The sequence below is a fragment of the Bactrocera tryoni genome, chromosome 1, assembly GCF_016617805.1.
Source record: "Bactrocera tryoni isolate S06 chromosome 1, CSIRO_BtryS06_freeze2, whole genome shotgun sequence".
NCBI lineage: Eukaryota > Metazoa > Arthropoda > Insecta > Diptera > Tephritidae > Bactrocera > Bactrocera tryoni.
The window spans coordinates 5,908,978-5,925,291 of NC_052499.1; the positions used below are offsets into that span (position 1 = coordinate 5,908,978).

At 34.5% G+C, this 16,314-nt stretch overlaps 1 protein-coding gene across 1 annotated transcript in view; it reads right to left on the reverse strand.

Moving 5' to 3' along the window:
* LOC120782288 overlaps positions 1 to 16,314 on the reverse strand; it is a 112,798-nt gene that overhangs the window by 43,202 nt on the left and 53,282 nt on the right. Inside the window, exons 2-6 of the mRNA XM_040114492.1 lie at positions 14,109 to 14,232; positions 13,584 to 13,707; positions 12,561 to 12,645; positions 12,077 to 12,187; positions 3,482 to 3,682 (exon numbers count right to left, since the gene is read on the reverse strand). Coding sequence (XP_039970426.1) covers positions 3,482 to 3,682; positions 12,077 to 12,187; positions 12,561 to 12,645; positions 13,584 to 13,707; positions 14,109 to 14,232 — 645 coding nt within the window. The remainder of the gene's footprint in view (positions 1 to 3,481; positions 3,683 to 12,076; positions 12,188 to 12,560; positions 12,646 to 13,583; positions 13,708 to 14,108; positions 14,233 to 16,314) is intronic.

Here is a 16,314-nt window from a genome sequence, read left to right on the forward strand (position 1 = left end):
CTTCGAGCGGTTCTTTGTCTTATTAGTACTTGATCATTATGTAAGGAAAATTTTGGCTCGAAATTTTCAACAATTCGACGAATAGTGGGCACAGTTGGATCATGAAATGGCAAAAGTGCACGAAAAGTTGCAATTGGAGAACGATTATTTTAATGATAAAATTGAGTAATTAGTAAACGTTGTTCTTGCAAATATCTTTCCATCATGAAATTGTAAACATTGATGAATACAATGAAAAAAATTAAAGATAATGACATATAACAAACGGCCGAAATGACACTTAGAAATCCTATCATGCCTATGGCAAAACCGGTATATGCACAAAATATATAAGAGCTATTCTGCATACTAGTGCTAATTGCAATTGTTAAATTTTAAAATGAATAGGATATTAATTATTGAATAACTGCCTTTATTCACAATGGTGTATAAATAACGAAAATTGAATCATATTAATATTTTTTTCACCAGCGAAGTGCTTACGCATACGTGTGTTTAAATGTACATGTACCGTGAAGGCTGTGTAATTTTTGTTGCATTTTCGCGCATAAAGACGCGCCCCACTGATTTCATAATCCATCCGTTCATATAATTAATTTGCAAATTTTCAACCAAATTCCAGCGAAGTGGAATAGCAGCACTACGTATACATTTGTTTCATATTAAACATTTTACATAATGAAAATATTTAATGCGCTTACTAAGCATGCCAAAATCCCGGTTGGTTGTGCGTGTGGTGGCCGTGGTTGTGGCATTAGTTCCAACATTAGTGTACCATTAAAATTTAAAATATTTAATTAAAATCAAAAAGATCACCAAAAGGTTATGTTCGAAGTCGACCGTTACACATAATACCACACAAGCGCACACTCACAGCACCGAAACACTGCCACTGTTGAGGGTTTTTGTTAACATGAAAAATTGCTATCTAAGCGGTGGTTGGCAAAGCTGTGGCGGTATACATGCAAATGTTACGAAATTGTTGCATACAATTTTCGAACTTAATGCAAAATTGTTAAATATAATTAAACGAATATTTATATGTAATCCTGCAGGAAAATCGAAATAGCTGGCAAGGTAAATATAAACGCAATAGTTGTGCTGCTTCCCACATTAGCGCCGTGGCACGCTTATGCTGATTAGCACTTACTGAGATAACACAACGAAAATAACCGACTTTTGGGCAACTAAATGCGATTGTATAAACATTTTATTAAACCAACTCACATTCTAACAAAATACACTATCGCTACTGACATATTCTGTATAAACTCGTATTAATTTGAGTGCTAATACCTCTGAATGATTGTGTCTCAGTTATAAAATTAATTAAATGTAAACCGTGTTGCCGATTTTAGGTACCAGCCAAATTTGGTTGACAGCAAGCAAACTGCAGCCAAATCACAAAAGTAGTGAAAATAAGTGAAGTGCGTGAGAAGTAAAAAAAAACATGTAGGAGATATCAAACCGATTTAATTATATTACTTCCATGAAAGCTCTGTAGGCTAAACTCTACTAAATTCTTAATTGAAGGTTTACAAAAAAAGTATTGCGAAGTTTGTGAAAAAAATTATCTTTAATTAGTAATGGTAATCTCCATATGTAAATAGAGTTCATTAAAAATTTATATTTACCATCACAAAAAGTGTCACTTATGTAGCTATAAGCACAGATACAGCAATATTTCATTTAGTGTGATAATCATTGCTCAGTTCCAAAATCGTTTAAATTTCACACAACTTTTTGTTTCACACGTTCGACGCTTCCTGAATGTGCACTTCGTAGATTAGTTGCTGTTATTGCTTACTTATATTTGCTTATAACTGTAAAGCAACTAAAGTTCGATATAAATTGTATTTTGATATTTTGCTTTACGCATTTCCGTTATTCTTTGCATTTATTAAACAAACAACAAATGCCAAGCATATATAGGGATTATGACGAAGATGGCAGAGGTCAGCAGCCGACAGACAAGTGAATGTTGGCGCTATCTTCAATCAAACCAGCAAAAAGCTGAGGAAATAAATAAACACGGATCTCTTACTATAAATAAATAATAAACAACATGTTAAAAGGCGCAGTTTGACATTCTCCAGCAGATATTTCTACAAAATATTTTCCAACATAAATACATATCTGAGAATGCTATTTTAACTTTACAGCTTTTTAATATTATATAATTGGTGTAAATACCAAATAGAGAAAAGAAATACTGCTTTGTGCAAAAATTAGTAAGACTTTTAAATTTAAATTTCACGTGAAAACCCATTCTTCGAAAATATTTTTTTCTTGGTGGGTATGACTGCCAATGATATCTGCGCGAAATTTCACAACAAAATAATCATTAGTGTTTAGTATACGCTCGGCTTTCTGAAGTACAATAAGTGCGTTCGGCGAGTTTTACGATGAGTGAAATTAATCAAAAAAGTTTTGTGTGTTGAATCAGAATTCTGGTGCTGAAACGTACAGAATGTTGTAAAAGGCTTTGGGTGATTTTTTTTTCACGAGAAGGTGTTTTTTATTGCTACAAATTATTGAAAAGAGGATCGAGGACGTTTCTGAGAAACAATGTTCTCCATCTACTGGGAAGTCATCTAACGTATTATTACTGGCATTGAGTTTTAGATCTATGCTTACAACCCGAACCGACTTAATATCGTGGCAAAGGTGAGCCGAAGACGAAAAAACATTTCAAAGCAGGCCAAAAATCAAGGATATGTTACTCTGAATTCTCTCCTACCGGCCAAACTCTCAACAAGTAATACTATTTGAGTGCTTTGTTTGTGGGCCGCAAGCTGCTTTGATTATTCGCGAGTTCTTCGTCAAATTTTCAACCAATATCGTGCAGCAACCACCGTTTTCACCTGATTTAGCGCCATGTGACTTCTGGCTCTTCAGAGAAATCGTTTTGAGTCAATTGAAGACATTTTGTTTAATTTTTGTTTTAGTTATAGAATCCCAATATATAGTCAATGTTGTAGAAGAAGAAAAGAAGTATGGAAATCTATGCGCTCCAAAAATTCTAGCATATTTACCCTATAAATACATATTATCACGTAATACCAATATTTTATTATACTTATATAACAAACACTGACTGTGGAAGTTTTTTTATTTGTTTATTGGTTTTGTGACCAAATAGTTGAGCTTGGCTGTTGACGACTCGTACTGATGTTGGGATAGTGATTTTTTCAAAGTTTTATATATACATATATTTACGTAAATGTGCAAAATATGTCATTATGTGTAACGTTTGATTCCACGTTAGTGTTTTCCAGCTGCCTATGCAAAAATACTGCTTACACTTTCTCATAGAGGCATGTGTTACTCATCCGCAGTGGCACCTATGATTCGCAGTGGCGCACAAAATGGAATACTAAACTAATGGCATAATTTATTTAGCTCACTCAAAGCTATTCTATCAAATATCTTTAAATTGCTATAAACATCTGCATACAGGATAAATCCACTCTATACTTACAATACAATTCAATGGTGATATTGGTGGAGACATATTTCTTGTGAAAGTTACTCGCTTGACACGTGAACACAGCATGTTGGTGTATGCGTGACAAATTCTTCACCAACAATCTGCTCTTGATGGTGCCATCTGCTGTGAAATCCACAACACTATTCTGAATGTGGCCATTCCAGAGCCAAGTCACTGTGGGCGGTGGTGAGCCTGCAAGTTAAAAATGAAAAATAAAATACATAAATTAAGCATAAATGTGAGAAATTCTTCTTCAAATAAAATAATGTTATATTATATATATTTATTATTGTTAAGGCAGTAGTATCTTGTATGTAATGTGTTGCTGCAATAAATATATTTCACATATCTGTCTCACTAAATACCATTTATACCAAACTATTAAAGCAACATATCTCACATTTTTGCTCATGACACAAATTATATAAAAGTGATTTATGCTACCGGTTGTCTACAAACGGGCACATCAAGATTATTTATGTTTATTTGTAATGTTCTTGTTGTTTTAGGTCAATTAAGTTTGACTCCATTAGCAGTGATAAACCATTTGGAAAGTAATAGTTTGTTGTGTAGACTGTTTTCTAAGCGCTTTCGTGCAAATAGTGAGAATTGGTTTATATGTAGATTAGTGTTTAGCTATTTCATTTTTAAAGGATTAAAAAATATTAAAGAACTCTTTCAAGGAATGAACTGACGTAACTGGAAATTTAAGAAAATTCTAGAAATAAAAATTTAAGCTAAGCTTTCTTTGGTCATTATGAGCTAGACCCATGAAAATGTTAAAACTCCAAGAGAATCTTTACAATTACTTTTTGTGAAGTATTTTAAATAATGACAATAACAAGAAAAAGCGTTAACATGGGTTTACCAACAGCTATGACAACCTTAACAAATTTTAGTTATCCAATCTGAATAATTCTTCATGGATTATTGACGCCAAATTTTGTGAATATATCTCGTCAAATGAAAATTTTTTCCATACAAGCGCTTTATTCCGAACGTGCAGTTTATATGGCAGCTATTGCTATAGCGGTCTGATATCGGCTATAAACGCAGCATTTATTTTTGGAAATAAATTTAAGATGTTTCTCATACGCCATGGTTCACCAATTAACCAAAGATAATAAATTCAGAACATTATACTATATCTAAATAAAATCGTTTTTCTTAAGAGAAGCTGTCGTTTCTCTAAAACACACTTTCAACATTAAGATTTCTTGCAGCCGTTTGTCTTCGCAAACCCTTCTTCACAGTGTCAACTAGTTACTACCGTACGAAAAGCAGCTCAATATGTCAAAAATATTAGAAGTGCCAAATTTGCACCAGCTATCTACTCTGCGTTCGGTATTTACTCCTTTTTCCGCTGCGAAAGTATGTTTTTGCAAATTTTCGTCCGGCCGCCGTGTCTGCCAGAAATGTGCACGTCCATTAAGGAAATTGCATTTTATTTATATTTTGGAACTTGGAGTAATCGCTTTACAAAGTGCAATCAAAAAATATACAAATGACAAAATGGAGCAAAAACTGAACGCTTGGCGAGAAAATGAGTACAACGTAGGGACAAATGAGCTTCATACGACAGATCTGCGCAATGAAGTGGCGGAGGATTCGGCATAAAAGTTTTGTGTACAAAAACTGTACTGTAAACAAGCGCACACATACCAGCAAAGGCAAGTTGAATTTCTATACTCGTTAAGGAATAAGAATTTATGTCATATTACAAGCAACATACCATACCTACCTATGTAGGTTTGTATTTGCGATGAGTTTTTCGTTGGCAGACAATTTGCTGCAGCGGCCAAGTAGCCTCTTTAGAGGAAATATTTTGTGAAAAAACGTGAAAAAGGCAGACAAACTAAGTAGAATCAGAAAGCCAATTTTGTGTCGAGTGAAAAAATGGTCTATAACATAAAGCACAAACAATAACAGCAACAACAATTTGACTGCCAAACAGTAAGAGCTGGCTATAACAATAAGCCGAAATGGCGGGGTTGTGTTGATGGACCCAAATAAAATACACCTACCAGCAACAAGAAGCCTTGCAGGCAGTTACGCTTCAAGTAGGAAGTGCGAAGCTAACGGTTAGTACTGGATGGAACCAGGAAAGAAAGCAAACGAAGTTGGTAAATACATTTGCAGCCAAACGGCAGACCTTGGCAACCTTTAAGCACAACGAACACTGCGACACACATATGCCGAAAGATTGGCAAAAGCTAACGTTCTACGCGATTTGACTTGCTTGTCGAAGCGCTGCCTGACCGCTCTTCATGGGATCGGGACGCCAACGACAAATTGCCATAATATGCGGCTTAAGCGCTTGCCGAAAAGTCGCCAAAATTACGAGTGCAGTATATGTAAAGAGTGGCATAAAATGAAATCGTAAAGCCATTGGTTCATATGCGAGCGCAGTACTCGGTGTATATGAAAGACAGTGTGCCGAAAAGAAACAGGAATGAAGATTGCATCAATGGTTGAACGAAATGTCAATAATTCGTAGCTCTGTCATTGACTGTTCCACAGTCAGTTGAAATTTCGCTTCTGAAAGACAAATGATAAGGTTTGAAGCATACCAAGAAGCCAACCGAAAGCTAAAAATAACAGCGAATCGGTGAAGTTTTGTTGATTGTAAAACTGGATAGTTAGATGCTGCCGTAGTTTGGCACACAGCTTATATTTAACAAACAAGAATTTCAGAAAAAAATCTAAACTGGTAGGCTTGTGGATACTGATTTTATTTAGACAAAATCTCAATACTTTAAAATTCAATATCCCTGACTTTATTTATCCTAGTAGCCGTTCGCAGCAACTCGAACTGACGTATGGAATGACTTGGCGCATTTTACGTCGACATCTTAAATTGTAAGCGTAGCAAATACATCTTGTGCGAGAACTGAAGCCACTCGACTTTCCCAAGCAACATCGCTTCGTCATATGGGCTCTTTAAATGTCCCAAGAAGATCCGACGATTTTGAAGTAAATTTTATTCAGCGCAGAGGCCCATTTCTAGCTCAATGGGTATGTAAAAAGCAAAGTTTCCGCATTTGGGATGAAGAGCAACCTGAAGATTTCAAGAACTACCATTTCATACAGAAAACGGTTTGGGGACGTTTGTGTGCCGGTATGTTCGTAAGAACGTAACTGTCAACGGCGACCGTTATCGCGCATTGATAACCGACTAATTTTGCCTAAAATTGAAGCTTGTGATTTCGGCGATATTTGATTTTAACGAGACGGCGGCATTTCACATATATCGCATCAATCAGTGGATTTGTTGAGAGAAAACTTCGGCGAGCAGATAATTTCACGACTTGAACCGGTCGATCGGCCACTAAGATCGAGTGATATCACACTGATAGACTTTTTTACGTGGGGATTTGTAAAGTTTAAGGCCTATGCGGAAAATCCTGCCTCGATTCAGGCCTTGAAGCAACAAATATTTTCATCAAAATATTGTCTTTAGATCTACAATAAATAAAAACTGCTTAAAAAAATAATTTCAGTTAAGTTTTTGAGTCTGAAAATGAAATTGTGCTATAGCTAGATAATTCTTTGAGTTTAGTTTTTGCAAGTAATTTCTAAAATTCGCTTGCCCGAATTAATTAAAAAGTTGATTAAACCTGAGAATATAAAACGATTTCTTAAATTTTCTTTACGGAACCACTCCTTTAATATTTGATTGCTTATCGCCTTACAGAATCCATAACGCTTCAGGTAAGATGACCCGAAATCCCAACTATTTTGGAAATCAAATATTGCTAAAAATTTCTAAAATGGTCAAGCCGTCACTCCCACAATTTGCATAGCGATAACAGTAAAACTATTTATCTGTAAACTAACCCAAGTGGCCAATTGCTATTCTATGATGACTGTATCCAAACATATAAATACATATATGTATGTGCACTTATGTATTTGCTTACACGAGCGTGCATTTTATTGCCAAATTGCATGTCACCGAAAATACAATCTAGAAACACACCATAACGCACCGACTTGCCTGAGGGTCTGTTGACGCTACTAGCTGGACGCTTTCAAGCAACTCGGTGCAATAATTTTACACTCCTTCAACACCACCAAGCACATTTGTTTCGCAATCTACACACCGCCAACAAATGCAGCGCAACTTGCCGCAAGCATTACCGTTGAAACTGTTATGGTTTTCTGTTTTATGTGGCACCCTGTGCGTTTAATAAGCACGTGTGTGTGGCTGCGTGCATGTTGCTTTTATCGCACGCTTTCTTGGTTATTGCCAAAGTTGTTGTTATTTTTACAGTTTTAGCTTTTGTTGCACAATTGCGCAAACTATTTGTTTCGCCTGCTCCACTGGCCTACTTCGGCCGTCTGTACATACATATGTATATACCTTTGTGTTTGCGAAGTCCGCATAGGGTCGGGTGTCTTCTTCTGTGTTGACGGCATACTTTTAGGCGCATATTGGCGTTAACTTGATTGCTGCCAGTAGTAACACAAAATGCAGCTTTTTGAGTGTGTGTGTCTGTGTGTGCATGTGTGCGTGAAACACTCTTATGAGTAGAGTGCAGTAAGCTATTGGCTGTGATGAAGCGAAGGTGCGTGGCAGCGTCGTTTTACAAAAGCTTCGTTAGCCTACTTTTACCTAGGCATTGAAATTTGAAGACTTCTAATCACAGCGAGTCAGAATTGGTGCGAAATGTCTTGTTGTGTAGCGAACAACAAAGGGAATTCTGCACGTGAAAACAACGAATCAGCGATTTTAAAGATTGCAGAAGAAGCTTCGTAGACAGCGTTACATATTTTGCGAGTCATTACTAATATTATTAATATTATTAATAAATAACAGTAATTATTGCGCAAATTATTAAAGTCTATGCATTTTTATACACATACTATTATATACTATACACTTATAACTGTAACTTGACTATTTTCATATTATTTGCTTATTAAAATAAATGCTTTATGAAAGCAGTAAGCAGCTGAGTACTTAATAAAATCATTACTACTCCACAACTTAATGTGCCTGAGCTAATATAATGTATACAGAACTTATATATTCACATATATATTTAATGATCAACCATATATGCGTTATTCACAAATAAACACAATTCTTCGCATATTCATAATAATCGTAAAGGCATATTATTTATTATGCACATGCATATTAATTCAGTTTAAGTGGCCTTTTTAAGTGCCACTAACATTTTTATAGGAAATGTCTTTATTGCGAGCTTTAGCGCACACATATAGCGTACACAAGCCAGCTCGCAGAAGTAAATGAACTTTCATGTTATAAATTATATATATAATATATTACTTGGTATTACGCTCTTCGAAATACAGGGGTTTCCAATAAGAGTGATAGGATTTCTTTAAGAAAAAATACGCTACATGTCAAGGAAATTCAAATGCTTTTACTTTAGTTTGAAGTACAATCGATATAATTAAGAACTGAATGTAAAAAACCTCATTTAAATGGCCCCACGTCTTCTTTTGCAGAAATAAATTCAATGAACTCAAGCTTCGTGTACTTTTATCAATAAATCAAGTCGTGTGTCAGGAATATTGTCGTCTAAAACATAAAGAGAGTCTGGTTTATTGCCTCAGATCAATGACTACAAATAAGCCCACAACAAATAATCTAATGTTGTTAAATCACAACTTCTTGAAGGCCATTGAAGGTCCCAATTTCTTGAAATAATCGAATTTCCAAACTTTTTTCACAATAAGGCGGTTATTGCACGTGCTGTGTGGCACGTATTCCCGTCTTGTTGCAACTAGATGCTGTCAAGATTAATTTCTTTCAAATACGGCCATAAAAGTTGGTTAACTTCAATGTACAGGTATACCTGTATACCGCTCTCCATTGACAGTCACGGTGTCACCAACTTCATTTCAAAATAAATGCGGACCGATGATTCCAACAGACCAAAAATCACACCGACATGACAATTTAGGTGATTGTAATGGTTGTTCATGAAAAATTTGTGGATTTTCTTTGCACCAGCGTCGACAATTTTGTTTATTTACCGCATCACTTAGCCGAAAGTGAGCCTTATACAAGTAGAAGAAGATTATTTACTTAAAAAAATTCTTATCGTTTCCAAGGCAAATCAGCAAATTCACGAAGTTCTAGGTGGACCCGTGGTTTCAGTTATTGCGTGAGAGCAATTTTATACAGATGCAAGCCCAAATCCTTTCTCAAAATCCGCCAGAGAAAACCCCTTATTTCATACCGCTAGCATACTATAACACTTTTCATACACAAACATAACTACATTTATTTCAACACGCAAGAATAACTGAAATTTTACTTAGTTTAATTACTTTCGTCGTTTTATGCGATAACTAACTAAATTTCATGGAAAGAACGTGTAAACGGGTTATTAGCTACCGCATGAACGCTTATATGCTACTATGCATAACTGTATTTCGACAGTATCGTCGAGCGTATATGTATTCACATATTCCACATGTATATGAAAATGATAGCCTTGAAGGAAATTTCTTAATATTTGAAAATAGTATAAACGCTGAAGTGGCCTGCCATCGTTGCTTATGAATCAATTATCTAACTAGTTACTATCTAAGACTTAATCTAGTGCTGCAAATTGTCAGCAGCATGAAGTTTTGAAGTTGTCTGTTTTTTGCTTTCTTCAATCGCTTTACTGTGCATTTCCTTGTACATCTGCCGTTTATTTGTCATGGCGTATGAGCAACATTAGTTTATTTTGTAATATTAAATGCCAGGTGCGCAAACACATAAATCATACTCTACGCCAGGGCAAAAAATAATTAAATTATTTTTCAAAAGTACATTTGTATATGGCATTGGTAATAGTATTATCAAATATCTCTTTAGTTTCATATATTGTGCCTAAAAATCGGAATTACTGCACGACTTCATTGTAAGAGGGTTAAAACTCTCGAGCGCTGAAATAAATCGAAATTGACCATTTTACAATATGATGTTATATTTTAGGTACGTTACTTGTAGCTAAGTAGCTATTTCCTAATATTATTACCAACGCCAAATAAGTTAAAAATTAAATAACTTTTTCCTCCATGGCGTATGAGTAACTTTTATGTTTTTGTTTTATGCTGTTGCTACAATTTCTAAAACACATCAAATATATCGCCAGAATTTCTTGTTGGGTTCTTCAAGACATTTGCAAAATTTGCCACAACAACTGTGCTACATTTGATTTATGTCAACGTTGACATGTTAGACTATTCATTGGCGCTTATGTTTCCGTTCGCCGGCAGTATTTGTACAACTGAAACTGACAATGCCACGTCAGAAGTAACATTTTGGTAAGGCACTTGAAGTTTGTGTGTTGCTGCAGTAGCTAAACTAGTCACTTACACCAGTTTTTATATTAGTACAGTGAATATATTTCTAAGATAGGTGTTTACTTTAATTACATTTTTCTTAATGTTCTTATATTTCATAATTTTCTATTTGCTACTGTATTGCTTTTTCGATGTTTTTTTTAATATTTTATTCATGCAATATTATATTTTCTGAAATTGATTGCCGAAGCAAAAACATAAACTGTAAGGAAGAAATTTTGACCGGAATTGGGCAAAAATAAATAAGAGAAAAGAAAATTTGGAGTTCTGGGAGCGCAGCCAAGGTAATATTTTTTTGTCGAACGGTTCAAATAGTATTTTTTTGACAATTTCGAGATACTTTGTGAATTGAATTTTCGGTTCCTTAATTATGGCACTGCTATTTATAAGCGTTGCCAGGTCGGACCATTGTAGAATTCGGCGTTTGCTTCATCTTTCAACTTTCAAAACTTTTCTAAGCAAATTTACTAATATGAAATGTTAATCTCCCTCTATATTGTATATGGGTAATGTCTCACCAACACTTAAATATACATATATATAAAATGCACTTGCATTAAAGTTCTTCACTCGAGTGCACATTTGTAGGTGTGCGCCTTTAAAAACATTGGGACGATCTGATTTTGCGATAGCTAAGCGAATTTATTGCTAAGTGGTTCATGTTGATTGCCGTCAAAACCGCAGACTGCTTAGCCATGCTGCTTTAAAACGGCAACTTAATTTTATTTCACACATATAACAAGAAAAAAGCATTTAAATTCGAAGCGTAAAATACATATACATGTAACTCTGAACATTTGCAAAAATTCACAATTCTGCTATAAAGTTTTTGATAAATTTTTATACTGTCGCAATCCATTAGTTTGCTTAGCTTGTGAGAACCACAAATACTTATATTTATTATATTTGCGACTTCCACAAATTTATTTAACATTTTCTGCGAATTTGTAATTCTATTATAGTAGTGTTTCTACGAAAATTGCGTGAGAAATTTGCGATTTTAATAAGCCATTCTTGAAGCTTAAGTAAGAACTCTCCTAAAGACATATGTTTAAGATTTTGTTGGTGTACATAATACACCTCATAAATAGCGAATAATTTGGTGAATTTCTAGCGCCACAATAAACCTGTATCGATACAATAACAAAAGTTCGAAGTGCAATATATTCGCAAAGTTGAGCGAGAAAAGAAAAATGACAAATTCGTGGAAATTTTTGCCTGCAGTATTTTGAAAGGGTTTACTGTGTAACTTACCGCCGTACACCACACATGTCAGATCCAGTTGACCGCCTTCCTCATATGGACCGGCACGTGTATCCGACCTGCCATCCGAATTACTAACAATCGCCGGCTGCTGCGGTGGCACTGAAATGAAAATCAAACAATAACTTATGAACTTATGAATTATTAATTAAATCAACGTGTGAAAGTGTTAAAGAAATTAAGCAAAAATGATAACAAAAAACAGCTTTGAAAAAGGTGTGATTAATTTGCTTTTGTGGTATATTTTTTTCAAGTACCATTTGTTTAGTTTTATTTTATAATAACTAATGAGCTTGAGAATTTTTGGTTGATATTTAATGATTAAATATTTTTAATATAAGAAAAATTGGAAACAGTAAAGTATTTGCGAATGATAAATAAATTCGAAATAAAATGTTTAATTCTTTACTACATTTTGCATTAAATTTCATTTTTACCTTTCTCACCTATGTATTATTTATCAAGCGAAACTTACCGACTACTTCCAAGTTAACATTACTATTTCTAGTTTGCGAGAGCTTGAAGTCCACTCTGCAACGAAAATTCCCTGCATCTTTTTCCTGAAAAAAGAAAGTAAAAAATTTAGAAAATGTTGAACTCTTCATAGTAAGTATAAATAAGAATAGTAAAAATTTAATTTTACAAATCTTGATCTAAGTGGTTAATCTGCTTGAAACTGTCGACAATAATTAAGCTATATTCACCATTATCTTCGATGAGAGCATACTTGAAAGATTACAGTTGACAATACTAATTATGTACTCGGCATAGATTGGCTAATTTGATGAGTAAATATATCTATAAATGCACGTTTTCAAAAAAGAAGTTAAGGTATTAATTACTGTGGATCTCAAAGTTTTTTTGTAACTTTAGTAGTCCAAGACAGGAAAAAACGTTAACTTCCTTTCCACCTAAGCAACGCTATTACAAAAATTTCTCAGAACACCTTTGATCGGTCAGATTGCACCGTTGCCTTGGACAATAACTCAGGCCAAATTTTATAAAAACACGTTCGAGCACTCGATTCCGATCGTTCAGTTTGTATGGTAGCTGTATGATATATAGTACATATCTGATCTGAACAATGCCTTCGGAGATTTCTTGTTTGCTCTGAACAAAAACTCAATCCAAAATTTTTGAAGATATCTCGGCAAATGAAAAAGTTTTCTATACAAGTACTTTATTTCATTAGTTTAGTTTGTTTGTGTTGAGCTTCTTGGTGAGAAAATGACGTATGCACAATTTCAGATCGGAACAGATCAAGCAAACAGACAGACAAACATTCAGGCGAACATGGTTTCATCGGCACAGCTCGTCATGCAAACTTAATACGCCCTGCTCATGGTATAAAAATATATTTTGGGTAGTACATTTAAGTTGTTGACAGATTTTTATTACATAGTTAATATTTTGAAAGTGAGTCCCAAAATGAAAGCAAGATTTAAATTTGCCGACATTTCAATTAAATTATATAAATGCAAAAATAACTTGCACATACCTTCAGAGGATTTATTATCAATTCAGCTGGCTCTTTATGTGTGCGAAAGACGGCGCGATCTTCTAGCACGTCCTCATCCCGCCAATGGGATGGCGTGCCCGCATGCGCACCGCGTGTATCATAGCTGTAAGAAGAAAATTTATGAAAATATATTAAAAAATCTAATAATACTTGTATTTTGACGCTGATGGTTCAACAGTAAGTGATAGACTTGTCGCAGTGAATATTTGAAGAATTCAAAGTTAATAATCTGGAAGTTTTTAAAGTATTATTTGATCTTTTCGAAAATCCGAAATTGTCAAAATAATGAATGGCCAGCCACCTTGCCCCAATAATTGGTTTCCCTTGCTTCTTCACTTTTCGGGGCACTTCATTTTTCACTTAACACTTTTACTGTTAAAGAATTAAAATTATCCACAGCGATTTACCTGCCTTACTAGTATGTCCGTATGTGGTTTAAAAACACAAATTAAAGTAAAATAATACTGTATATGTTAAGAGTGAAGTAAAAATTAATTTACTCACCTATAAATTGGAAGATTATTCTTATACCAAACGACCAGTAAAACTTTATCGTCCGGCAAACTGGAACCGACATCACACTTAATTTGCGCTGAAGTATTGACCAGCACACGGAGGATCTCGCCATCTGCAAATGAAGAGAGGAAAGCGGGAAGTGGAAGTTAATATTCGCATACAAATATGCGTATATATATTTTTGAAGGTAATGAAAGCGTTTGATACAATTTTTTGAACATATTGCGATAAGGGTATGCACAACAAGTACACATGAATATATAACTACCTTAAGTGTTCAAAAATTTCGAACCTTTAAATAAGGTTGCTCTTCATTTTAATAAACCTCAGCTAAATTGCAATACGTAAACAAAAATGTAAAATAAAGTAGAGCAAAGTTAAAGTCATAAATGAATGTACACGAACGGCCAGGTGTCAATCAATAGATATGCCGAGACAGGGAGCACACATAGGTCAAGGGTTAAGCTATGTAAGCACATAAGCGCCAATCGCGTAGATTTTATAAAGTACGAAATTCTGACCAATTGTGGATCAAAATTATGTTTGCATCCAATAATAAATTTTACTGTTTTATATGCTTCAATATACTCTTATATATTTTGAGGACATAGACATATTGACAAGCCCTTTTAGAAGTTGAAATCAGCTTTTATTTGCCTTTAAGCGTATAATATTCGTAGTCAACACAGATGAAAATCGATAGCTGTACGCATTTTGCTCTTTTTTACAGAGAAAAAATATGCTTGAAGAATAGTTATCAAATTGACTGCCTAAATTAACCACTGTCATGGAAATTTACAAATATGTATTGGATAAGATTAACATCGACAAGTTTTATAGTTGTGAGTTTTTTGCTTCATAAAACGTTTCAATAAATTTACCATAAAAATGCAGTTTTTCGATTTTATTGACTCAAATAAGGACATTGAATCAAATCGTTATAACTTCAGTCTAATTAAAACCAAATGAACACATATATCTTAAACTGGTTATGTAACTAACTTATCGGTTAATTTTAAGTGTTTGAAAAATAGAAAAAAGTGACTGAAATCGCCAATAATAAACGAAGCGATGTTATCAAACCAATATTCTATGAACCTGACCTTGAGGATTGAGCCATAGTAAGTGAGCAGGCCCTGTATACTTCTGTACTAAAAATAAATCAACTAACTGATAAGCAAATCCATTAAGGTCAATCAAATCGTTGCTAATGTCGTGAGCAGTGAGCAAAACTGTGCTCAAATCACTGAGCAGCAGAGTTCTTCATATTTTTTGATTGGTGCAAAACCACTAGCACTAGCGAGATCTCTTTTCTTTTTTCTGCATCAATGGATCTTCTGGATCAGATGTAATATACCATACTTTTCAAATTGACATAACAAATGTATAGGCAACAAAAGAACAGACAATTTTACAACTATTACATAACATTATAATTATAAAACTCGATCTTCCTCTCTTCTCACTGTAATAAGAGCAAATAATTCTTAAATCAGATAAAAGTAAATTAAAACTGAAACTAAACTGAACTATATTCCCTTCCAGTGTCTCCCAGCCTATTATATTCTTGTACTCAGCCAATGAAATAATATATCTTAAGTATTACTATTACTAGAGCAAGTTTGATAGTTATGCAAAAGAATTGAGTGGATGTGTGACTGACCTTATGCTTCAATATACTATAATGAACCAAAGCAGCAAATGCATTTGAATACCTTATTTATAGAATGCAAGGGAAATTCTCTATATTAAGAAAACTCTTCTGAAAAAATTGCTCACTCACCTTTATTGATGCACTCACATATTAGCTTACCCCTTCGGCCTGTATTTAGTATCTGTTAATTCCATTAATTATTTCTATTAAAAGCAAATTTTCCCTAACTTTATTTTTCGCCTCCACAGTTTTCTCCGAGATTATTTTTACGCTACTAATATGCTTAAGGCACTCGTCTCCCCAACACCCGCTAGCCAACCACACCGCCGCTACTTCTAGCTGCTTGCCTGCTGTCATTCAATTAAGCCAGCAAGATAGGCAGTCAAGCAAGCAATTTTCGAGCTGGCATTCAAGTGGCATAATGTCAGTGGCGTCGCCGCCGCATCAACGCTAATGCACGATGAAGACAAACGGGGCAGAGGGAAAACCAAATTTAACTATGCGTATAATAAATACGAGTGGGCAACATCAAATTGCCGC